Below are 27,941 nucleotides of genomic sequence, written 5' to 3'. Positions count from 1 at the left end.
GTGTCATTTATTATGCGCCGTTTGGTATTATTTAAGCGGGTTCTTTCTTCTTTGACTGCCTCGTTGGTCATAAAAGCATTACTAGGCTTTTTTCGGTTTCTCGAAAATTTCTCAGTAATAGCACGGCGGAGTCTGAAATTGTGTCCGGTATATGGCAATTGGCTCACTCCCTATTACACGTAGTGCACCTCTGCCTACCATTCGAGGATAAAAGGTTACATAATTATATATTCTATCTTCTTTATTGCATAGTACGACATCAACTTATGAATATTTTCTTCTAAAAACACACCCACCTGTAAGCCAGAACATATTATTGTAAAAAGACACTGGTGAATAAATTTTGGTACCTACCAGCAATGAACAAACAAAAATTGGAAGCTAAACCTATTAGGTTCCTAAAACGGTTGTGAATTCAAGAAAAAAGTCCATGATACTTGTTATTCGTACAAACTTTGGAAGATATACTTCAATCAGTGTCGCTGTCGAAGAAGTGCACAAATCCATAAGTAATTGCTAGTCGAAGTTGGTTTAAAAGTAGGTCCAAAGTTAGGCGGCGCACGCTTCACTTGAAGCTTGAGCTTGAAGAGTGAGCATCTCCGGGTGAGCCATTGGTCATTACGACTCGGAGTGAGTCTTATACACATATTTAATCATTGTTGCGAGCACAAACCGCGTTGGGGAACAAAAAAGTGTCGGTGGCCACGGGTTCTGACAGTGACTTATGCGTCGTCCGCCCTTTCGCCGCCTTCTTGGACTGTCGCTACTCATTGCCTTGAATTGTTAGCTAAATTTATTTTTGGCCTTAGCCATTTCATTCTTCACGTTAGACGGGAATTTAATTCACTTTAGTTTTTGCCCCGCCTTAATTAGGACGTAGACTGCGACGAATTTATGATGCACTAGAATAAAAAGCGGGGATGGAATTGAAGGTAAGTAGAGTAAATTAATGTAATTGAGGCAGCTACGAATAGAACATGTACCTGAACCGGTAGTGCGGCAAGGAACTAGTTTGGCGACGATACGTAATATTGAAGGAACTATTTTCATTCTATTTTCATTGAATTATTTATTTTGCGTGGGCACTAAATAACTATGTAAATACTTTAGAAAATGTTCACTTACGTACAACGTCTATCAGTCAGTCGACACAAACTTTTAAGAAATATAAAGGCCCGAATTTATTTATTAACCTTTTAAAAAGGTTTCGGAGTCAAGCCGTTGCTGTTTAGTCTTTCAAGGCTACGAAGACGGCGCTTTACAGAATTTAAAATATTTCGCAGAATAAATTAATTTCATTCTTTCGGGTACGAAGTTTAGTTTTCGGTTATAAGAATTATCGCGTGATACGAATGGTGAGGTCCCAAGGACATAAACTTTCTTCAAAGATAGTTATGGAGGCATCAATATCATGTAGGTTTGTAGGTACTAGGTACCTATACTTTTCATCATCCATAGGTAAATTAAAAATTAATTCGAGTCTTTCTTTTGTAAAATGAATAACTAAGCATCGACAAATGTCATGGCATATACCGATAAGTCTCCATAATGGGTATTTGAAGTCGTCCAACCTTAGAACCAATTCCTATTTCAAATTCGAAATAATTTAACAATCGAATTTAACGTGGAATATCTTCCTTTATTTCCAGCCAGACTATATTCTACTACTACTACCAAAGGTATATTATGTATTGTTATGTAGTACTACAGCATAATTCTATGATACCGGCTTCTGTTGGATATCGAATTTCAACAGGCCCGAACAGGTTGTCTAGGGATGATCAGGAATTGAATAAACCTGACACAATTTTAGAACTAAAATCTTGTGTAAAGATTTAACATATTTATATTATATTTTTTTTTTATAATTTCATTCATGACATGAGTCTTTTAGTCGAATACGTAGTAAGCTATGTTATGATAATTTGAAATGTTACCAGACTTTCTTAATCTGAACATTTATTTTAACAAGGTAATTTTAACATTGTACTATTAAAAAATATATCTGTTTAGTAAACGGTAATTTATCCATAAATCTTATTTGCAAACATTAGACTAACGACGCAATTTGAATTTAAATAAAAACAATATTTAAAACATAAAATTGACAAAAGCAAGCCAGACTCTTTGCTAAATTAAAAAAAGACAACTAAAATAGCGTAGATATTCCAAATTTGAGATGAGAATACATTTTGAACTATGATGTTCTTTCAAACTTTATTCTAATGAGATAAAGTAATAACAAAAAACATTATAATAAATTTCTGTGATGGACATGCAACTATGTCTAACAAAATGTGTTTGTTAAAATTTAATACAATAGATGAGTACATGAGAAGTGCGTCGAGAGCATTGACCTCTGTTCTTTGTATCTTTAAAACTTGTCGTAAAATATGGTTAGTATTAATTTTGACGCTAATAAAACAGACGAGACACTAGACAGCCAACTGATTTCTCTGTTTCATTTAAGAAATTTAAAATGTCTCGTACAATTTTCTTGTTGGAAAATTTAAACTTGTATATTGTACTGTCGTTATCTATAAAATTCCTCGGGTCATTTTTGCTGGTCCATTTTCACGGAAATATTCTTGCGCGATTGTGTGAATATTTTGTCGTGGTTTCTTGTATATAAAATATTATTCGTTTTTTTTTGGTTTTATTTACTCATATATGTACATTCGTATGCACCAAGCTGCTTACTTTCGATGTAGTGTACCAGTTAGGTTTACCTAGGTCATGAAAACTAATTATAATTATCGGAAAACTAAATCTTAATCGTGATCACTTCTTTTCATTCCCGAAGGATTATGTAGGAGGAACAATAATGCTATGTAACTCTTACTGTTTACTATTTACGTTATGACTCCCACGTATGCGGAAATTTATATTTAGAATTTACCAGTAACATTATTAACTTGAAGAAGAAATAAGTGAAGTTATCCTACGCTTTTACCAATAAATTCTGAGAAGAACAAATATGATCTTATGCAAACCTTTTCTATAACTCTATAAATAGGTCATACTCTTTAATGGTAATGTCGGAATCAAAACAAATGTATATTAGATGTTGTAAATTAAATGATCCATGACCAAAATAGCCTTTTGTATCTTCTAGAGTAACAATTTAACAATTTTACGCATATTATACTCCGTTATTTAACGAACCCTTTGTGTAAACATTGTTTTACATTACTATTTTGTTTATCCGTGGCGTCTATTAGACTTAATTGTCATTAACGTAGGAATCTAATGTCTTGAGTAAACACGTTTGTAGTGACGCGGCCCTTGTCTGTGATTTAATTAAAATTCTCACGTTCATTAAATATGTCTTTGTACGTCGACATCAGGGGGTTGCAAACTTTTTGCTCACTGTGACCTTCTTCCTGCCTTTTTTATAAGCATCTGCGATACTTGTTTCTGACGCACTGCAAAGTGCGAACTCATAAAAAGTGAAAAAACCTCCTTTAGGACGAGCCTTTTTAATGTAAATTGGTGTGTATTATATTTTACTGTTTTTATAATATTAGGTGGTAAGTGAGGACGCTAGGAGAGCCTAGCTGTTTTGTGAGATAGTCATTTTAGAAGAACTATTGTATGTAAACATAACTATAACACAATTTCGGTAACTTGTTCATACATTTCCATTTATATTAGACAAGAACCAATTAACCATACTTACTTCTAACGAGGGTTTAATAGGCCACATTTTAATAATAACAATGACGATATAAAGTGTATCGTAATACATGTTTATCCGTAATCTACCCAAAGCTTCGGAAGTAAAACAAACCATACTTAGAGCAGATTCATACATAATTAATGTATTCGTGTTCACAGGGTCACATGGTACGTAAATAATGATAAGTTTGGTTCATTACCTATGAATGCCATGGCGACCTATTTATTTTAATTGACCTTCACGATCGTGGGAAGTGAACTGGCAAACAACACATGCTTTCTTATATTTCCGTAACAGAACGTCGGTGTCTCGGTGTTTAGTCAATCGTAAAATTGAAAATGATCGCCGTATAGTTTATATAGAACAGTGAACAGCGCCCGCTATAGAAAATTTATTTATTGGTGAACAATATAAAATTCTTTGGACGATTAGAATTTTTTCAGAAATGTTCTCAGAAGTTTTAAATTCCTATTTTACTAAGGACCATAAGAATAATACCATATTAGGTTTGGAGATGGTAGAGTTGACCCCTATTTCCAGCTAAGCATGCCTCGGCGAGTGACGTCGGTAACATTTTATCGTTTCACATATTCATAAAACGCCCGTAGCTATCATTTATCAGGTGTTGTATTCCGACGGGGCCAAACATTTTACAAAACATTTATTTGGTGTGCTTGCAGAGATTTACATGTGGGCGACACACATTAATCGCGCACCGAGCCTCTGGAGGAGCATTCACTATTAGTAATCTCATTTTAATAGATGTGGAGCACAAAAGCCGCGTTAGAGTTTTTGCACCTCTCTAATTACGCAGGACAGTAAAAAATTCGCTCCACCATAATTGCGAAAATCCACAAGCTAGCCTTTACAACGCCGGTATAATTCAACCTGGACGTAGCCGTGAATGGAAATGGCATGGCTTCTTCTTTTATTGCTGGACGGATAGATAAATACTTTATTTTTATGTAGATCCGTGGTTAGAGGTAGGCCAGTTTTCATTATCTATTAACGTTGTTAAGAGACGACCCCCAAACTGTTGAAACTTTAATATTTCGTGCACAGCTTTGCGAAGATAATCCCTACAATCCGTTGAATTATACCTACCCTAGATTGTACGACTGCTTTCGAATATCCCTACCGAAGCTAAGCAGTACACTTTATATTTCAGTTATTGTCTTAGCACCGTACCATATGAGATCGAACTCGTCGAGTCTTTTTTCTTTAAATTTGAATCGAATCTAATTCAGTTCAAGAACTTTTATTGCATTCGATCTTGGAAAATTGTAAAATTCAACGATGTAAGTGAATAGAAATTGCATATAAATTTGATCACACAGCATCGTTTTTAAAAGTAGTTTAAAGTACCAGTATAAAGTGGTCATTGAGCATGCAACGGTTTAAATTACAATTGTAATTAATGACATTGGTACAACATGTGCCGATAGGTCCACATGCATTTGGTATGTGGTTACGTTGGTAATGAGATTTGGAAGGCTATGTCGCTGAGCGCGTAGGGGGTTACAGAGGGAAGGGGAGGGAGTGAGAGCGGTCACTCGTGGATGATCTATGCGAATTTTTTATAGCCATTTTACTATGAGCTTCATATATTCCGTAGACAAAGGTTAAATGGTCGTCCTCGTTTGTTTTTTTTTTGTTCAAAGGAAATGCTGCAACACATAAAACGTTTCGCTGAATGGTTCTGTTTTATATTTATAGTATGAGTTTATTATTACGTGGCTGTGGGTACGTACCGAACAGTTTCACCTTTGATCCTTGGAAGAGAGGCAACCGAGGTGTATTAATTGCTTACGCCCACAAGCCTTGATGGCGGCGTAGATTTCATTTATTATGCTCCTGTATAATAAATATTTTGTCACTCATAAAAACATATATACGGTTAGTATTACACGAGTTGTGTTGTATGGAGCAGACATGTTATTAGTAGGCACTAATAACTAGTGATAACTGAATGCCCTATACAATGTGTACCTATTTATAGGTATCTAAATTGAAATTACCGGTGTTAATTATGCAATGAATTTCGTTATTAAAATTTATGTTAGGCAATTATGTATATCTACATGCAGTACACAAATTGAACACAACAAAATGTGAACAACATTGACAGACAGAATATGATTTTAATTACATTTATAAAACTGCCCGTTTATATTATAGTTTCACATAATGCATACTACATATTATTATTCCCAGTAGAATGTATTGTTCCGTTCATTAATTAAACGAGTATTTGACCAATGCAAATTGCATTAAAAATCTTGGTATCAGGGATTAATAGTGGATGGTTCCATAAAATATGCAATAAATTATTTGTTTTCACGTAATTCTGAATTCCTTGTCTGATAAGGATTTTATTCTACCTCAGAGAATTCGCATTCATGAAATATCTACATTATAATTGCACGTAGGTACTCTATTTTACGTCCATTGTTTTTACTGGTACTTAAGCCTTATTATGTGTCGTATTACAAATGCTTCTAATTATGTCTTAAATTAAAATGAATGCAATAAATGCATTTGAGTTTTTTGAGTTTTTCCATAAAGTAATTATCAAATAGCATAAGTTCCTTTTGAGTTTTTCCAGAATAAGTAAAATATGCCCGGCAGTTTCTACATTGGATAGAATCAAAAATTATGCCCAGGGCCTTTCTTAAAACAAATGACAGACACGCAAAACCAAATGGTCTGTAAGTATTTATTTTTCTATGTAGTAGTATGATATCTATATGTATAAAAATCAATTGTTGTTCGTTAGTCTCGCTAAAACTCAATAACGGTAAGACCAATTTGTCTTATTTTGAATTATTTGTGAAAGTCGCGTCACACGTCTAAAAGGCGAGAAAAAATCTTTAAGGCGATATGAAGTTTGCCGGGTCCGTTAGTCTAGGTATAATAATTTATAGATACATATTATACGTGTTTGAGGGTAGTTAGTTCTATGCATATACCAGCTATCGTACCCAAATGTACTGTCTATGCACAGCGAACGGGCTAACCGTAGCTATGCCGTAGACCAAATTTTAGGCCCCGAATACACAATGCTAGTGGTCAACCATAACATGCCAGTAATTGAAACGTTCCATACACTTATGTGCAAAGTTGTGCAGCGCACACACTTGAGACTGTGGACCGGCTGCTAATTAAAACAAGCGCACTAACGCTTTCCTCTAATTCAGAAAGCGTATATACATATACATGTGTGTGTAATAAACTTATATGTGCAAAAGTAAAGACGCGCGTTTGATCCCAGTACGCGCTTAGAGCTCTACTCTAGTGTACGCTAAATGAGTTTTATTTTTGCTTAACTTTGACAACCTTAGTCTTCAAATATACACCAAGAATTTCTACTTTTGAAAGCATGCCCCAACTTACTACTTACAGTACGTATGTGTAAGCACACCTTTTGTTCTCAAATGTATTGTGTGCAAAACAAAAAGTATTTATTTACCTTAATACGTATTTGTGTTCACCTGTTCTTTGCTTGGAGACCTAATGTATTAGCTTTTTAGTGTAAACGATGTTCACAAACGAGTTCCTTTACGTAGTATTGACGTTGGATTCACGTTCGGGTACTCTCAATAAGCTCTAGAGACCAGGTTTTGTCTTTTTATCGAAGGTAATGTAGAGATTGAAAGACGAATGAAAGATTGTTTGTTCTCGATCAACGAACATTATTAAATGGACCCGTAAAGAGAAACAAATGAACACGAGTTTCGTCCCAACCCATTAATATTATAAATGTTAGAAAGTTTGTAATAAGGTTAAGAAAATAATAGTCGCTGGGATATTTGCTGGATTCTGTTCCCGGGAAATGTCGCACGTAGTTAAGATATTAAAATGCACCCCAAATATTATAATTCTAATTCTTTGTCTTGTCTTCGGAAGACAAATGAAGCAACACGTTTCTGACATTTTGCTTTGTAAGGACTACTCTTTCGTTTAAAATATTTTTTGAAATTGCTACGTTTTAGGGGTATTTTCTTTAGATTCTGACTTTTTATTTTTAGGTTGCGATTAGGTACTTGCATTTATCGATTTGGAAATACCTTTATGAGTTCAAAATAGAAATCGGTCGTTTATTTTAATGGGTATGGGTTTTTACCATTTGTGTTATAAGTCCTATGTAATAGGAGGTCAGCTTATAGCCATATTATACTGAAGCATTACGTGCCGTAATGTGCACCTCTGTCTACCGCTTTGGGGATAAAACGCGTGAAATTGCTTAATTTAAAAGTATCGGTAGATTCCATCCGCTTTATTTTGGGAAACTGGAATTGGGAACATCATAACAATACGTCATATATTTGTTTAACTGAGCATGAGAATATAAAGGTATCTCGGTGAGTTATAGAACATGTTTGCGAGATATCAAGAACATACCAGATTACGCTAGACTTCTGGGAATTGTAGCCGGTCTAGCACTAAATATTACAACAAGAACAGCTATTGTGTTGCCGACGTGCATCTCTGTATACACATTATTTTAATTTACCTACAAGGAAAAAGAAATATAAAAAGTTTTAGGTAACCCAATTCGTCTTACTCTAATTTGCATTTTTATTTCAGATAGGTGCCTTCTAAACGACTGTTGTATTTGTTGGTGTAGGGTTCCGTAGTAAAAAGATACGGAAAAATCCTTAGATTGCGAGATTTGAGGGTTTGTTTTCGCTGCCTTTTTAGCCGGTATACCTTTTTAGATGCGACTTCAGTAAGCGTGGGTGTTAGGCACTCGATTAGTATTTACATAGAGTAATTTGTTATTCGTTTCATGTTTTGCTTAATATTAAATCCCACCCAAAACATAAATGTGACTTCGCCTATAAAAGAAGTGAGATCTAAATAAGTACCAAGTTCCATACACAGACCTCAGTTAAAAATATATAACAAGTTGGCAAGTTTTCAGTTATAAACCTACTAAACGCAATGAGTCAAGTATATAATGTTATATCATTTTTAAATGAGGTCTGTTATGCCTTAAGAATTTCCAATATTATCGAATTGTAGAATTTATTTTTGTAAGCTTTTTTTCACTTTACTCAAATACAAACCTTCGTAACGAATTTTAACGACCATTGGAAGATATAGATATTTTTTTTGTTTTAGTTCCTTAGGGGTATGAATTTACACCTTCATTATTTTTAAAACCGACTCACACTTGGCCATTTTCAGATTTTTTCCTTTACCTTGACCTAAAGACCTACCTCCATGCCAAATTTCAAGTCAATACGACCATTGGAAGTGGTCTAGGTTTTTGATGAGTGAGTGAGTGAGTGAGTCAGTCAGTGAGTGTATAGTAAAAATAGCGATTTTCTGACGTCAATATCTCAAGACCTACAATAGGTACATTAATGAAATTTTGTATTTTAGATAAGTAAGTAGGTCTCGACAGATACTAGAAATTTCATATGCGTAGATAAAATAGATTTTGAGTTATAGGTGGGTCGAACTTGGCCCGAAATGGTTCGTGTAATATAACCCACGGCCGGTGTGTCGGTTTTTTTGCTCGAACTTGGCGGACACACTGCCGTGTGTCTAGATATTGAATTGTAGAAATAGCTCACATCAATATAATAAGTCTCGAACGGTAAACCGATCAGCCATAGACCTCAGCTAGTAAAGGACATACGTTATTAATTCAGTATTATAGTACCCCGAGGTCAAATTTCGTTTTAGTGGTAAATGCAAAGAATATTTACAAGTAAAATATCGTGTTCGTAATTCAGTTCTGTTCTGAGTTTTATGTAAATTCTGACATCTTATAATTCATTCAAAAGTTTCCACAAGTTCCTTATAAGTCATATATCTAGAATTCTGAACACTCATTTGTCTTTCATTTTGAAGAGCTGTTTCTTGATATCGTTATGTAGTTTCGTATCTATTTAAAATATGACGTATTTTGTTCAAAACAACTTAATATAAATTGTAACGCTGCAGTATTTTAACAAAATGAACAATAAAGTGTGTATTTACACTAGTGTAAATATACATTTACTGCACATTTTTGGAGAAGGCCCTTTAATTAAAATATAAATGCGCCGACAGAGGCAAGTAATGGCGGCTAATAAGCTTTCGGGTGACAATGGCAACTCTAAACGCGCGAACAATAAAGGGAACGGAATAGGCAATAACGAATTTTATGATTCTACGTCATAGGTTAAATGCTTTGGGGTAAAATGTACAGTACAAATTAAATACCCAACTAAAATTAACGAGCGTTACGGAATCTCGCCATTCTTGTGGCTCGCAGACATTGTACTTTAAACATGTTTTTGTATTTTTACCTCAGGGGTTTTATAAAAAAGAAAGGGTTATTCCTTCGCTGTGTGTAGCCGGCCGACATTCCGTTTTCCGCCTCGTATTTTCCTTCAGAATGCAAGATAACTTAGTGTCTTGAAACAAGTTGATGCATCCCCAACGCTTCAAGCTCCCACAAGGACGAGGTTTCCGTGCAATAAATCTGATTTCACTCCAACTTTGTTCAAAAATCTGATAAATAACTCGTTCCACTGTTAAAAATGGTTGAAAAGTATGTATGAAAGCCTTTGCAATTGACAATAGGTAGCAGTGTTTTGTTTTCGATAAAGTTCTACAACTACGGGAAACTGGAATGACGTAAGTTGGGGAAGTCCGCCTTTCAGCGAGTGAACGTGCAAAGCTTTTATTTTGTGCTCGGGTATTGTTACAAGAATGCCGAGCTGCGAGTCGCGAGCTACTCTGAATGTTAATCAAGTGATGAGAGGAGGACGCCGTCCATCAGTTATTCGTGTCATAACTATGTCCCTGTCGAAACTCTTTTAGTATCCTGCCGGCTGCCGGCTGGCCCCTCGCCGGTAAATATTTTGTTAAAGAGACAGCAAGGTACATACGAGAGCAGATGCCCGTGCCGACACCCGCAGTCACGTGCCATTTCCAATTTAATTTTGTCGTATTTGTGATGAAATAGACTGGCAACAACTAACCCACTTAGGGACTTAAAACAACAGTTAGTAACAGGAAATCCTACTTTGTGGACTTTGACAACTAAGTTGGTGACCACGGTACAAACTAGTTGCCGGCAACAGTTCCCAATGTGCTCTTTCTCTTCTAATTATTTAATTAGTACTACAATTTAGAATGATGTTAAAATTTACAAAACAACTAAAATATATGCGCGAAAATGTTGCGTCTGATTGTACATGGAATCAGGTTTTTTTCGGAAATTACAGCTTCAGAATTTTGAAGTCCAATAAAATTAAGAATGTTTTAAAAGCTTTTCGAGCCTGAATGATAATGGGGAGCCGGTCGGTTAGCGAGGCGCGAGCCCGAGGTGGGAAACTACGCCTTGGGGAAGATTTGTGTTGTGTTCGCGACAATACGTCGTAAGGCCGCTCCCGCACCGCTCGTCTCCCGCGCCTCAGTCGTGCTCGGCCGCGCCACACCGCTGCCATACGTTGCTGTTCTTCATACCGCATACGTAAGTTTCACGCACACTCTCACATAAGAATTACGAGCATCGTATACATAGAGAGGCGTAAAGTGTCAAGTTTCGTAACGTTTTATGAAAAATATTTTTATACTGCCACAACTTTATTTTTTTAAGTGCCAATGGTGCCTTTACCTTTGTTACATTTTTAAACGAAGCTATTTATGAAGTGGCAGCAAATGTGAGAGTATTTTAATTTAATTATAATGAAGCTATGCTTAATAATACATAGTCATGGTCCCATTAGAATTCTTATTGTGCGTGAATACGAACAATAGTAGACATTTTTAATACCTTTAAAAACTAAATACAACATGGATTGTGTGATAAATAATACTTGTCAAAACTACCTTTAATAAAATTAATTTCACGATTTCAATAAATTCAGCCTTCAATAGATAACAAGACATTGTTTTATTTCAAGCCGATCGCTATGTATTTAGGCAAACAAATCATAAAGATCCGTATCAGGGTTGTGAACACGTTTCAAACATTATTCTAACGTATTGCGAAAGTGTGATTTGTTTTATTTATTTTTCGAGTAACATTTTGGCAAGTTGTGTGTTGTAGGCCAGGGTATTATTAGCTGACACATGTAATCTTATACTCATCTTGTATAAGATTATATGTGTCAACATGTACCATCTCGTTTATCTTGGGATAATGGAAAACATTCCGCGGTTCCCGACACCAGTTAACGAAAACAATTTTACCCAATTTTACCTTTGTTACATTTATTTCTACGTCATATTGTTTAACGTGTAAATTGTTTCCGTCGTACGTTTTACAGATAATTGCTCTTGTTTTGTACCAGGTAATTAGTGTTACAATAAATGGAATGTTTATTAGTAGAATTACGACTGAATTGTCGAAGGTTTAACGATGTAGGTTACGGAGAGGTTATTGTGTACGTCTGAGTGTTCATGAGAACACACATGTAAACATTAAACGCTGTACTCAGAATATTGAGTACATATTTCAAACTTAATATTCAAAGGTTTCATTTCATTGTATTGACGCGAAACAGAATACGTACCCGAAAAGTATTCAAGCGCAAGAAATGAGGCTGTCAGGAGATATTTATATGAAACTATTGTTCAGACCTGTTCCAGGTTATCTGTAACAAGTAACTTATTCATTGTTATTTGTGCGCCGAGTTGTGTTATCTCGAAATCTACAAGTTACAACCCAATCTTCATGGCGTTCTCTAAGAATACTCGCAGACCAACGAGACGATTACAAATTACGAAGCAATTTGAGACATTGTCGTAATACTAAACTCGTAAATTACAAAGTGGGCACAACACAACCGAACTTTGTCAAGTTTCCAAATTGTGTGTCTGTGTGGAACCTTCGTATTTCTCCCGTGATCTTCGCAATATACAAAAGATTTAATAAAGCAAATTCTTCTAAACTTTTTGAAGATGAATAAATTTTGTTACTTAAAATAATTAACATTAATTTACTTATGTATTAGGACTTAAGTTCTAATGATATAAATTTTCTAATGTATAAAGTTCTGAATACGTTAATTAGACGTCTAGTCTTAGAATTTAATTTAGAGTGTCGCATTGTTATCAATTTTACGTTGGAATTAACGTGGCTCTGGGACAATTGTAGAGTTGGAATTTTTAATTCTCTTGCATTTATAATTAACTTCGTTATTAATTTTATGCAGATATTTCAATCCTTAAACACATTTATTTTTTGCTGTTAATTATTTCAAACCTATTACGTGTTTGATTGATTATCTAATAATGCCGAAAGGACTGGGAGTTGGACACTAGGTATTGTAGTGTCTACAGCCTTGTCAGGCGGAATGTTAAATGGCTATCATCATGGTACCTTTAGATACCGCAGAATTGTTAATAGCTGCGGCCATAAATAACCGTCAATGGAACACTGGCTAACATTGTCATGCCAGGTACTAAATAAACACGAAAGAAGCAGAAACAATGTTGCTTCGCTTGACATCTAATTAAACTTTTGTGTTGCATTTTTGTGCCAACTCTATGTTAATGAGATTTGCTTTTACGGAATATTTGTTTTAAATTCTTACTGTACTTGGGTTAATTTTTATGTATTTTATTTTATACTTAACTGTATAGGTATGTCTTTTAATCCTTACAGGGTTATGTAGAGATGTTTATTAATTATACTAACTTATTTTCATAATTTTGGATTTCATATAGAAATAGGGGTGAGCCTTCGCACCAAATTATGACTGACTTAGAAATCGAACCCATGATACCTTACTATTATCATATTATAATATAAAAAAATGAGTCGAAACTGTATGTCTATTAAACAAATCTGGAAATAGATAGGTTATTAGAAGTCAATGCAACTGGCCGTAAGTTGTTGTAAGTAACTATGACCACTCTCTGACTAGATAACCTATATCTATGCCTACCCCTTTTTTCTAGTTGCAAGATATTATGCTAGTATTCTTTAAAATATTTAACAGAGTACCGAAAATGTAGTCTATTAAATCCTACTACTACGAAATGTAAGGTATTTTCTCATCTTCTAACTAATTTTCCAATAAATTAGAGGAGAGAGATTTTTGAATAATTAACGACTATAATAATGTTTTTCGGGACAATAGAGGTATTGTTTACTAATTGTTTTTGTTTCGTAACTGATATCTTGGTACCTAAGACCTCACTATTTTAGACCTCAATTTCTTTTAAAGCGTAAACTGAGCCGACATTGAATGAGCTTAAAGAAAATTTTCTTAATTTACAAAAAGTGATGGAAATATTTAATCTAATTTTTCACTGGACGTCATTTTCGTGAGAAAATTAAGTACTCAGTAAGTATCTGCTTATAAATTATTCAGTTTGTTTTCTTAAATGACAGATATCAATTACTGAATGCTTTTTGAAGGTTGTATTTGATAATTTTGGACCAAACATTTTTATTAACGCCTCGTGTTGGAAGGAGGAGAAAAAATATATTGTATTCACATTTGCTTTGTACTAGGGTTCTCAGAATATTAGTTTATTGTCCGCAGGTTTTCAGACTGGTCCACTAGTACTAAAACTTAAAACAATCTAAGAATTGTTCTCAGAAGTCCTTGCCGATGATTATTTTTCCGATTCGACCACAATCCAGTGATTGAAAAATGTATTTCGAATATTGGAATCTACGTTAGTCTACTAGCTGTTGCCCGCGACTTTGTCCGCGTAGAATAAAGACTTCTGACAGATTTTTATTTTTTTCTAAACTAAAATATTTTTTCTAAGATAAAAGTAGCCCTGCAAAAAAGTCCCGTCAAAATCGATCCAGCCATTTCAGAGATTAGCCGGAACTAACAGAGACACAGACATACAAAACTTTTATGTCTGTCTCTCTGATTAAGTGTACCTATATTTAAATCAATTTTTTTACAATACATGCGTATCGTATGTCGTATATTCACATGCTTGTAGTAAAAAACGGTTATTTCAATATTACAAACAGATACTCCAATCTGATTTATTAGTCTAGACTAGATAAGTATTAAATATTGTTAAATGTGATTAATGAAGTCTAAAATTTATGTTTGTATTATAACATACAACAGACTGTTTCATGTGGTCCGTCTATCGATATCGACATTATTAGACGGTCTTCCCTTTGTTTACAAACCTGTGACCGTATCCAAAAGCCTTTAATACATTATACGTACATTCATTTAATGTTGGATCCGCTTATATTTCCTTTTTACTTTGAAGTCCGTACGAATATTATGTTGTCACAAACACACCTATTTATACAATTAGTTACTTAGTTCAAAGGGATTTTTGCAACGTTCCATGGTATTTTTACTGTTTTTGGAAGTTTCAAAGCGATGCGAATATTTATTGGTTGTTGAGGAAGAGCTAGTTGTCCACATATCATGGCGTCCACTCTAGGATGCGACGACATGACCCGCCATCGCTATGATTGATCGTCTGCCCGGAACCAATTAAACTTGTCCAATACACAGGCAGACAGAAAATTTAGTAAGATATATCGAACATCAAATATTTGCTTCACTAAATTTCAAAGCAAATTGTATTGGGAATCAATCGGACTTGCGTGTGACAGGTTTTAGTTAATACTATAACAACATTTTCAATTAGTAGGTTCCATTGTACGGCACAAAAGGTTAATTGATACGTCAATGTTACAAACTGACGTGTTAGGGTATAGTTTTGTTAAACAATTGTGTTGGTTGGGATTTTTTGATCATACTCTTTATAAAAACCCAGTACCTTTGAATTACTAAAACGGGATAGGACTGGCAGATCTCAGAAGTTTACCGTATATTTATATAACGTTTTTGCTAGTTTATTAATAGACCGATAATAATAATTGATTAATTGGTAAGACGTAGATATGTTAGCAGACTTCAAACAATTTCTGAAAATATCTCGATCAAATAACTCAATAACGTTTTGCTGAAGCCACCAGGGATATACTTGAATACTAGGCCGAGATTTATAATTATTAATCGCACTTATTATCTGAGAATTATCGAGGTATCTAGTCCCTAACTACCGAATTGATTAAATAGTAAAGTTATGTCGTTTTCACACTTTACCTAGAAGTTGCGTTTCACATTATGACAGCCATTTTTATTTTATATACATTTTAAAATCCCGTGAACACGTTATCACGCAATAAACTGGATAAATACGTCTATAAAAACGAATTATAGTTTGTAAAATATAGTAAAGAAAGCAGGAATATAGTAAAGAATTTAAGTTTTAAAGTTATTACTTTTTGGCACTTATTTTTACAGGACTAATAAATAATTGTAGTATGTAAGAGACTAACTTTATAGATACATAGAAATCTAGATATATATTTCCACACTCCCTGGTTTGTCCCCTCAAAATCTTAGACTAAGATTAAAAATCTTAAAAGTTACCAAGATTCTTAGTAACTTTTAAAGATTTCCCCACCTGTTTCATATCTAATAATTGTTATGCTAAAGCAATTAACATAGTCATACAATCAAATTCTCTGTGTTAATAAAATTATGTTTAATCGAGCAGTCGTGTCAGGACTCCAGCTTTAACAGTGTAACCGCTAAACCAAAGTAAACTTCATAAGTTATACCGACATCAAATAACCGAGAGTGATAAAAAGATCACTAAGAAAAACATGATTTCGGCCGGGTCGACAAGCCGATAAAATGAAAGAAAACGAAATCATTGTTTTAGTTCCCAGGTGACGGTCAAATAAAAACATGGCCGCCGGGGGATAGCCCTCTTGATTTATGTTAATGTTAAACTAACAGTCACTTTACCTAGAAAAATACATAAGAAATCTTACGTGATAGTTTGAGAAAATAGTTAAATATTAATGCCACCGTTATTTATATCGTATCATACAAAATTGCCATTAAAAGTATATAGCTCCTTAAAATAATTTTCTCTAGCTCCATTTCAAGCGGAGTCACAAATAAAGTTAAGCTATTTAAAGTAACATATTTCTATATAATCTTTCCCCAGCTATTTTCCTACACGTTTTAATACGACTCTTTATTTATAGGTACCTAAGAAACTTTATATTTCATATCTTAAATTGCTTTCTGCTGCATGATTAGTAGCGATGTTCTATTCTCCTGTGTATTCTGCAAAAAATATAATTTGTTTTGAGAGCAATTTAAGCGTGGTTTAAGTTTAAAAGCGTATGCGTCTTCCTTGGGCGGGGTAATGGCGCTCCGGGGGACTATTCTTTGCAAGAAATCTCCACAAGAAGCGCAAAACGTATTCGTACAATTTTAAGTTTTTGGCATGCAACATGTACATTATTCAAAGCATTTCGTATTACAAGGAACCTCTTCAGACGTGTGTCATCACGTGTAAGCCTTTATCGTAGGTCTTTCAATGTTCCCACCGCTTTATTTCGACTACACTCCGGAAAGTAACGCTTTGTATTTTATTCGTGGTAAATGTTTGCTCTTATTTTATTTGAGAGTATTCAGCAAGCGAACGTTTCACATGACGAAGCTGTGGGACGTTTTGATTCTTTTAATTACATTTTTAATAAAAACCGAGCTTTGTTTTTCTGATTCGTACAAAATACAATAGTTTTTACCATTCGTTTAAATCCAGCCTAGGTTTTAAAGTGAAAATGTGACAAAAGCCCAACAAGGCGTGGCGTGCTGTCTGGCTTTTACGAAATTGTAGTATGAGCAATTTAATACAGTTCGTTATGTTTCTGAAAAACGAATACCAACTGCCGTATTGTATCTACGTAGGCACACGACGCGGCACAAACAGGCTTACACACATACGCAACACAAGTCATGGATTAACTTTCCCCGGTAAATATTCCGTAATATTCATACCGAGTGTGTGTGGCGTACACATTGAAGTCAGTGTAATGTAACATTAAGCTTGTTTTTCGTTACAAATGTAGGACCATCAATTTATTTTTGTACAGCGAGCGTCTTTGTTCGGGAGATCGAAACCGCTTTCGTGGACATAAGTTCAATTAAGTTGATATTATTAATTAAAGAAGATTTAATTTGCGATATTTAATAAAGACATGTTAGTCCACAGTTGTCATGTAACATGTCACATAAGTCTACACCAGAAACTAGTTATGAGTCGAAAACTTCGCTGAAGAGGAGCAGGTTCGCGATACGACAGCGGCCCCATCATCTCGACATTTTCAATTTCCGTTTAAGTATAATTGAATTTTGAATGTGCGCAGTTTTCTTTCACTACGTAAAACACTGGCTGACAATATATTTTATCGAATCGTATGCTTTTTATTTGCAAGTATGGACTTCTTTAGTTTTCTTCTTGTCATCAAAAATAGTCTTTAAAACATCCTGCATTTTAAGTTACAATTCCGAAGACAATATTCACTACACAAATGCATTAAATAAACGACTGTAAATAAAAACAGAGTCATTAGAGGCTTATTATTCCTCGCAACTTGTAAAAGTTAACTGGGGGAAACTGTTTACAAACTGCGCAAAAGAAAGAGTAAACAAGTTGTTAGTAATTATGTACAGAGGCAATATTTAATCCAAGTTGTTATTGCAAACCGAGGTTTTAGTGCAAACAACGGATTTCACGTTCGTGTAGTTGAAAGAGCGCTCCTTTACGAAAAACATGAGGCATCATAATTTACGAGGTGTGCCGCTGCCTGAAAATGGCCGCTACGTTTCTTTTCGTGGTATCGTAAGTGGCAACTAAGAGATTATCTCTATACACCATCAGCCTAATGTACTATGTGTAACTGCGCCTAATACTGCTCAGTAAATATATGTTCTTCTAGAATATTTAAAGGTTAATTAGATCTGTTGTTTCCTCGGAGATTACTAAGAAAAGTAGTAACTTTACTTTTTTATTTCTCAAAGGTCAGGCTACGTAAAGACTAACAAAAAAACATATTCCATTTTAAAATTACGTTCAGGTAGAGCAAGCCGTACAAGGGGTCATAGTGGATTAATTTGCGGACGTAGTAATGCGATTAGTAAGTAGGTATACGGAAGTAGATGAAGTAACTATTTAATTATTTGTTGACAGGCATTTGTAGTGTGATGGGGGAGCACCGGTGAGGGCGCGCGGCGGGCGGGGCGTCCCGCCTGCGTCCGCCCATGGCCCCGGCTCTCAGACTCAGGTAAACAATTACATTTTCTATTTAAATGCTTGTACTAACTATGATGACTAAGTAATGAGGAAATGGTCATACATATTTGAAAGTAAAATTTAACAAAACGTAAAATTGGACTTGGAAAATACTAACACAAAAGTCGTTAGATACATATTTAATCGTGTTCCTAGAACATTACAATATTTAACTAAATGTCATTCAAGTCCTTAAAGTAATTAGTGTAAAAGTCTCAACACCCACATTGTTTATAAATGTATTCCATCTTTAATTATTTAATTAAATTACGAATAGTAATACTTGATCTTAATGAAAGTCAATGTTTTTGTACGAGTAACTTAAGGTTGCTTTGCTACATCAAAGCTGGGAGTATATCTACCTCTGGACCCGCTACCAATGCGACGTTGTTTTCATTCGATTAAAATTAACGAATAAAGGTAGGCAATTGTAACAATAACACCTGGAAATGTTGGATGTTGATTCTGTTATTTCGAAATGGCTACACGTTCGCATTGCGCACGATTTTTTTGGTATTTCATATTTATACAAACATGCTCGAGCTTTTTACGGAAAGTTCAATTTTATAAAAATTTCACAAATACGGACGCTGTGTTTGAGCTAGAGTAATATTTGAAAAGGCTAGCACTAGGTATCTAGTGTGAATTAAAACTAACTATATTGTGTGTGTTTTATGTACAGGGTAAATGTGTATTTTAATAGTTATTTTGTTGATTTGATGGATTTATGTGCATGTGTATCGATTTACTTTATTGTATCTACCTGAGTAATAATCTACCGATTACGTGAACCGGTAAATATCCGTTCAGCTTAAGCCAACCCATAGTTTGCCTCACCGAGCGGCTCTAAACAGGAATTACCATAATTTCAAGTATATCCATCATGCTCAATATATTGCAGATTGAATTTCTATACATTTGTTCCCCTATTAAGTTCAGATGTTTACAGCAATTTAACAGATAACTAACACTAAAGCTGTGAGTTAATACTAACTGGATACTGGAATACAAACTTTGGACCTCCTAATCGTAAAGTTGGACAACTGTTGCGCTGAGATTCATTATCGAAAGTCAAATATATTGAACTAGCAACAAGCTTGTAACGTCCATGTTTCATAACTGGGAACTGGGACGAGGTGGATCTCGGAGACATTTGAATAGAATTGTGATAGACAACTTAGAAAACGGATTTTTGTAAAAAAGCTATTGCTATTTATGTATAATGGCATTTATGACTGGATTTGATTTTTAATTTAAAGTCCGTGTTGTAGATTATTTCAATACATTAGCTACGTATTTTTAATTTTCTTACAGAAACAAATACTTTTGGAGATATATTGATTTGAAATATCGTGTGACGTCAGTTCTAGGCACATTTTATACGTAGAAATGAGGTGTTTGCTCCCATGAAAATAAATTTGCCCCCACTCCTAAACTTTGATTAGTTTTATTTGAGTGTTGTTATTTGATATACCAAATTAAAAAAATATATGTCTAATATTTTTTCATTACCTGACTGACGAACTAAATAGTTTTCAGTTTTAATTTAATTTTCATACTCAGTGATCATCCCTATTCTAATTGATGAAAAAATTAAACTAAGTTTCAACTAAACTATACATACACACACTAACTATACATACATGTTAGTTGTTTTAGAATGTTTTAATTACGTTAGTTTATAAAACATGTACAGAATTATTAACAATCCAATGAAAAACTTTTATAAACAACTATTTACTCGTTTTTATGTACCTAATCATGTATTTTAGAGTTGTTCGTTTATTCTGTACAAACTTTTTCTCAGTTTAATTAGAAATAGAACAAGTTTTCCAAAGCAAGTTTTTGGGGTTGAAAGTTGATGATATGAATTTGATTATAAGTTTATTTTTAGACATTTTTCCATTTGTTAGTCGTATTATCGTAATTGCCTGAATCTCGGAGTGGTACATGATTATTTTTCTTAAAATTGGGCAGTATGTAATTTTGTACTGCTATACTTAAGGACAATAGGGATGATGACTGGGTCGAAAATAAATTATTACAACTTTTCAATATAATAAAATATTCAAAAATAATCACACTCTCATTTATAAATGATGATAATTGATGAACTACTTAATTTTCGATTTTTTCTAGCAAAATTTCTAGAAATAAGTTTGCTATTTGACGTCAAAAATTTATGACGTCATAATAGAGTATTTCATACAAAGTTCATAGAAAATATCGTTTTTGACGTTTCGAAAAAATTATTGAATTTGACTAGTAGGAAACATGCCTATATATCCGACCTGTTATAACTTATACATCCAACCTTTGACAGCCCACGTTTGGAGACGTGGCTTTTAACCCCCAAACACTTTCCAATCTATCGCCATTGTTGGCCAGCGAGAGTATGTTCGCGTCTATCCAATTTGGATTGTGGGATGATCTCACCATACCGCTGACGAGGATTTAAGATGATTTTACGCTTCTGTCACCCTCGATCGCTGGCATTTATACTCCAGTCGACTAAGAGAATGGAGAACTAATTGACATATACGTTTAAATCCTACTTTAAAATGCAGATCGCTGAAAGTGTCATATATACGACTGAGATTACTATTCAAAGAAAGACAACCAGTTTGTACCTCATATTGGCACCAATATTTAAGCTCAAACAACCACCGAAAACGTGACATACCTGTCAATATGTTTGTAGGTACATTACATTTTGTAAAATTCTCACAATTCCCAGTTGAATACCCAGACTCTCGCTCTCAGCACCTGATTGCTTTCGCAAATGAGCTGGATATTAGGATAATATTTCCGACATTTACATGGAGTCAAATAATCACGCGTCCCCACGCGTTACGTTAAAATGAAGCAACATTTCACGGAAGTTTGTTTTGCGGTGTCTGCTTACAACAGTGACAACTGTGTACTGTGTACGGCACATATTCCGAAATGTGTTTTGTGTTGCTCCGTTTTGTATTAAGCCTTTACAGAATTGAATATTACCTAGTACGGGTATTGGGATTGTTGATCATAGATGGTATGCCTATTTCTAATTGTAAGAAATATGTTTAGAAATTCTGTTATAACTATATCATGTTTGTGTGATCAAACTTTTTGTACTTAGTTCTAGTGGTCGACTTTGTGATAGTTTTAAGATATACGTATATTGGAAGTACCAATATTCGAAACTCTCAGTGATAATGAATATTGTCGATAAGGTTATATAACACCTATAACATAAGTAAGCACGTCTGCGTACTTACTCACTGGGAGTAAATTCTGAAAGAAAATTCACAGTCAATAGGTACCTGCCATATCATCTTTTGTTTCCAATAGCCCCTGACTATGATATTATAATCAAAAATGTATTTTGTAGTAATAATTACTAAGAATATTAATTTAAATAATTTGTCGTAGATGGGTGTTGCGGTGGTTGCTGACGGCGACGGCGTGGGGCGCGCTGTTCGGCGGCGGGCGTGCGCACACGCCTTCTCTGTCACCTGCGCTCACGCCGCCCTGCCCCACGCACTGTATCTGTCTGTCACAGTCACAGGTAAAAAAATATATATAAGTAATTTCTTATTGTAGTTTATAAATATACTAGTTAGTATCACTAGCAAGTGCTTATTGTACATTGTATTGGAGAAATTCTAAAAAATGTTCTCTACTAAAAGTCTTGTGTTTCGTTTTTCCGCAATGGTACCAAACATAACAAATTGATTAAAGAAATCGGTCCCAGTTGGTCAGTTGAATTTATTTATACCGGATCAAGGTAGATAAGGATTATTTTTTGTGTATAACATGTAAATTGTAGATGATTACGTGGTATAAAAATTATGACTATAATATACCTAATTATGAAATTGTCATATACGTGATTACAACGCACAATGGTACATCAAAAGACATCAACAACTGATTTACACACAAGCTAAAAACACATTAAAAGTTTTTCCGAAATGTCATAAATAACCGTGTGAAGAATATATTTTGGCTCATACTCAGACAGTAAGGTGTTCCAAAATGATCCACTCTAAGCGTCGAGTCCGTGGCTCGGCCATCTGCTGCTCGCACTCAGTTATGATAATCCTTGAAATATACATTTGCATTTTTACGTGAACAACTCCGTTAACTCGAAAAAGTTTTCGAGCAAAGTGAAAATATAAAATATCCTCTAATTGCTTCCTATTTTATCAACCATCATAAAATGTCAAACTTACTTTGTAAATTAAGTTTCTTTGGACTTATAATCTTGTTACCGGTGAACAAAAAGACATCCCTGTGTTACTATCTCAGTCTTACAACAATTTCCAATCACATTACAAACTAATTTCTCAGTTGTTCAGTTCACCGAATTTAATACTATTTTACGGTACATAGCTGAAGGCAAAGGAATCTTAAATTATTGGATTAAATTGAAATTAGAGACTGTAATCTTCACGATTGAAATCCGCCCTTGTCTCAGCTTCTGAAATGGATAAATTGTTAGGTTTCTTTTCCGAAGATAATCTTAACGTTTTTATCTACGTTTCATCTGGACCTAGTTTCTACTTTGATAGAGTCACTACTATGTCCTACAAAACCTACCCATCAATCTGCTTTTTTTTAAACTAACACCAGTATTCAATAAATTCAAATTTTTGTCTGCTAATTATCAATAATATCAAATAATTGAATGTATGACGAGACGTGCCTCGTATTTATATCGATTCGATGGACAAACAGGCCACTAATACACGTAAATTGAATTGGTACGCACCTACTAAATTGAATTGAAGCTTCGATATTGATGCTTTATATGATTGTACCTTCGGGGATGAATCAAATTGATATTTGTTTTGGTCGATTATGTGCGAAGCTTAAGTTGGAACAATTCAATCAAAATATGGACTTCGGCCTGTGAGCATCGATGACAATATTTCGGGAAGGATTAACGGTATTGACCGAGCAAACAGTGGAAATAATGCTTAGGGCGTGACACGGCGAAACTGATAATTCAATCATTTTTGTAGGATTGTTATTTGTCACGGACTCGGTGTTGGAAAATATTTGAGGAGGATATAACATTGATTACATCGTGAAATGTTTACTAACGCGAACTGTTTGGTGGCAGGTGGTGTGCAACAGCGCCACGCTGCGCGGCGTGCCGTCGGCGCTGAGTGCCAGCGTGACGCAGCTGTCGCTGTCGCGCGCGGACCTGCGCGTGCTGCGCTCCGACGCCTTCGCGCACCTCCGGCAGCTGCGGCGCCTGGCGCTCGACGCCTGCAACCTCACGCGCATCCGCCCGTTTGCGTTCCGGGGCCTTCCGCGGCTTCGCGAGCTCTACATACAGCATACTCCGCTCGCCACGGTCGATGCATTTGCATTCGCCGCTCTACAGAATATCAGTTCTATCGTCTTAACACATAACAGAATAGCTCAAATTGAGGGATATGCTTTCGCAGGAACTAATTTCATAAAGCTCATCTCCCTACGAAATAATCCAATTAAACGTATTTTAGCGCATGCCTTCTCGGGGCTTAACGACGTAGCGCAGATTGAACTACCATCGGGTATAAGATCTATTGAGCCTCAAGCTTTTGCTGGGCTGGAAGGAGTCGGGGTACTAGAACTCGCATACATGGATTTGCCAGCAGTACTGTCCGATACTTTTCGTGGACTGGTGCGAGTAGGACGGCTCGCTCTTCGAGAGTCTGATCTGGGTATCGTGCGGGTCGGTGCATTTGATGGTTTACAGCGCGTCGATACACTGGAAATCTGCAATAATAAAATAGATGGTATCGAAGAGCTTTCTTTGGTACAAAATAACAGTGTAACCACATTTAAATTAACTGGAAATCACATGCTGGAGACTCCGGAGGCGGTAATTTTAGAAGTTGAGAATATTGTGATACGCGGGAACCACGTGCCATGTGAGTGCGGCCGGGACCCACTTTCAAATCCATTAGCTCTCACGCCAGACTTCCCTGAAGAGAATTTCTGTATATCGCCATTAAAAGTGCGTGGTCGCACGCTGGGCAGCGTGAGTGCTGGGAGTGCAGGATGTCGCGGCGAGGCGGGCGGCAGCGCGCGCGCCCGCGCAGCCGGCGCCGGCGCTCGGCCGCGCGACGCGTTCTCCTCGCCTCAGCTGGCGCTCACCGCTGCCACGCTCGTCTTTCTCGCGAGTAGTTAACCGCCCTCGGTGTTCAATTAAGTGAGTGTATCCATTTGTAAATATTGTAATATATGCGAGTGAACATAAATAATGCGAAATTTTACATTGAAAGGGTCCGTTCATTGTGTATACGTTGGACCATGAATAAAATTTGCCTTTCGAAATGTCTTATTTTATTTGTCCCTACTAAATACAGTGCAGTTTGTTCACACTTTAGACAGAGATTTCTTAAGAATGATTGATCTGAAAGTCAGAAAAGGTATTTGAAGATTTATGGCGGAGTAAAAATAGCGTTTATCTGTATTTCTAGTCAATTAGCAGACGACATCAGATAGTGGCTGAGTAATGTTCCGCGTCGGTCGGGCGCGTCGAGCGGTGAGCGCGGCGCCGCCACCGACCGCTGTCCGCCTTCAAGACACACAAACGCCGTTGTTCTTAACTACTGAAATGTGAACTACTTTTAGTTGGTACTTGACTTGAAATCTACTATTTGGTATTTTAAAGATGTTGGCGATTTTAGAATTACTTTCAAACATACATTACAGACTACACAGAATTAACATACTTCATAAGTACGTTAATTACATTTGATCAAATTGTTAAAACACCAAAAATACTTTCGACTCAGTTAAAAATATTAACTATTCAGGTATGTATCAACATAATACCGTTTTTACAGGATTAATTTTTGCAGGAGTGTTATGCTGATTAGCTCGGTATTCGAGCGGGAATTCAATGTTGAAAACTGCGACGTTAGGAAATGCACGAAGCGTAAGTCCTATAGGATAGACTAGCAGCACGCTGGTACGCGCTCGCCGGCACGCATATTTTGTCGGCGAGACGCGACGCTGGGTCCGACGCATTCAACACATACACGTCGATTGTCGACAACACGTCACGGCTCATTAGTGCGCTATCGATCGTACGTCCCTTTCATAAGAGCACACTCCCGACTCTCGACTCTCGACTCCTGACGGCAAAGCACTCACTTCACTGTCCATAATTATTCGACACGTCCGATACAATCCTAAGACTTTGGCTATATTCCAGACCAACAATCGACTTCCCCAATTTTACATCTAACTTTCAATTATTTACGCATCAAAGCGATTTTCCGTCCCATTTCGTTGAATCCTGCCTGTAATACCATTGTGAATGCCGAAAGGAGGAGCAAACTTTCTTCGAGATCTTTTGTTGGCGATACACGGTTTCGTAGATTTTACGTAATTCTATGTTTTAGTTGAATTTAGTGGTATAGGTAATACAAAGATGTATAAAAGATCAAACTTCTAAATCATCGTTTGTATTCAATTCATACTACGTATACAAATATTTTTTAGCTATACAAGTCTTGACATTGGTGTTGATTGAGGGTCGGTGAGATTCGAGCTCGTGCTACGGCGTAGCGGGCTACGAGCTACGAGTCGTCCTAATGACCCGCGGTTCTACCTGCACCTGACGGCTACGAATATAAAAAGGGACTGAATAAAAGAAAATATAACTGTGATGATTTTATATCTGCTAAGAAAAGTTCCGCTATATTTTTAAGTACCTTTCGAAATATTGTCTGTTCAAGATGTTGTTATATTTTTTCAAAAAATTGAGGAAAAGCTAGAGTATAGGTAAGTGAAAATGTACTGTAGATACTGTAAATTGAATACGACTAGCACAACAAAGGAGATAAACATAGTAAATAGGCCATGCCTCGGAGCGGTTACATCTTTTGTAGCAAATTAGTTTAGGTTTATGAATTTTGACGAAGCGTAGAAATAATTATGAAAGGGTAAATAACAAGCAACTGAGTTTGGAAATAATCTTTGTTATGGGGCGAGGAAATTGAGCAGCGGATAAATTTAGTTTTAGAATACGTACTTATAGAATGTACAATGAATATGTTTGTTTGAGAGATTAAAGTTTTAATTGATTTCCCGAGTGAGGTAACATGCTAGGAATGGATTTGTCGGTGTGTTTCATAATTCAATGCAGTTTCCCATAAAGTAACGATTGACGGGAACATAGCCGTGAGATAAGGGGAGAATTTACGTCTTTACATTGTGACATAACCTTATTTTATACCCTTTGCCATCGTTCTCTGAGAAGATCCTCAATTTATTGCCACAGAGATATGGAACATCTTTAACTAAAAACTTCAACACGTGTGTTATGTACGCGGGAAGTTTATGTAAGATATTGCTTTCGACGAACATGTTACGTTCAATCCCATGAAGATAAACTATGAGTGTCAATAACTATTTCGTTGCGCAATTGGTTACAAGACGATCACAAAACTTAAGTGTCATCATATTGAGTTTTTTTAGTTAGCATTTCTAAGTTACAATTATTGTCATCGTTTGACAATAGGTTTACTAGATCGAACCTAATTCGATTCAGTAACCGCATTAGCCGCATTAGCGACCACTTAGTCAACGAGGCATAGTGGATGTAGGACTAATTATGTAATGTTATCAAAATCTTGTCACAATATCATGTTTACACTATATTACAAAAAGGTTTATCATGTGTTTTAAAAGATTCATAGATTTAAAGTCCATTCCATCGGAAGTTTCCAGTTTTAACTAAAACTGACTGGCAGTAACTATTCAGAACTTGTTTTATTCGATCTTCAATGGGTTCGTTCCCGCGCGGGATTTTTCCTGCAGCGTTATCTCGTCTCACGTATTTCATAGGAAATCGGACGATACAATATCTACGCTCCGGAACACCTTTTGTTTGACGTTCACTTTTATGTTAACGTAAAACTTGTTTCGAATAAAAATACAAGTACCCCGTGATATATTTTTATCGTCATTAGTTCCGTTCTTTTAATTTTCTAGCTAGAGCATGAGTATTGAGTATAAAAGTTCGTTGAAAATGACCCTATATATGTCCTAAATGTTTAATACAGCATCATCATAAACTATATACCAATAAGTCAATATGTAAAATTTGATACATCTTCGTGCAGCTGAAACATCAAAATATTTTATTCGCTTGAAATTTTAGAAC

The 27,941-nt window shown here is 35.5% G+C and overlaps 1 protein-coding gene across 5 annotated transcripts in view; it reads left to right on the top strand.

Annotated features, from left to right (window-relative positions):
- Positions 1-25,099, top strand: part of LOC118263873 (insulin-like growth factor-binding protein complex acid labile subunit) — a 31,715-nt gene extending 6,616 nt beyond the window's left edge. For 4 of the 5 annotated variants that reach the window (XM_035576075.2, XM_035576080.2, XM_035576077.2 and 1 more), the window contains exons 2-4: positions 18,683-18,776; positions 22,199-22,334; positions 23,895-25,099. In XM_035576075.2, coding sequence (XP_035431968.1) covers positions 18,754-18,776; positions 22,199-22,334; positions 23,895-24,953 — 1,218 coding nt within the window. In that variant the 5' untranslated portion in view covers positions 18,683-18,753 and the 3' untranslated portion in view covers positions 24,954-25,099. Of the gene's footprint in view, positions 1-11,062; positions 11,154-18,682; positions 18,777-22,198; positions 22,335-23,894 lie in introns of those variants that run through there. The other variant, XM_035576078.2, reaches the window with a different exon arrangement.
- Positions 25,100-27,941: the final 2,842 nt, after the last annotated feature.

The sequence above is a fragment of the Spodoptera frugiperda genome, chromosome 27 (assembly GCF_023101765.2).
Source record: "Spodoptera frugiperda isolate SF20-4 chromosome 27, AGI-APGP_CSIRO_Sfru_2.0, whole genome shotgun sequence".
In the NCBI taxonomy this organism is placed as follows: Eukaryota; Metazoa; Arthropoda; class Insecta; order Lepidoptera; family Noctuidae; genus Spodoptera; species Spodoptera frugiperda.
Note: the sequence above shows the minus strand (reverse complement) of the source record. Positions and strands in the feature narration are given on the sequence as shown.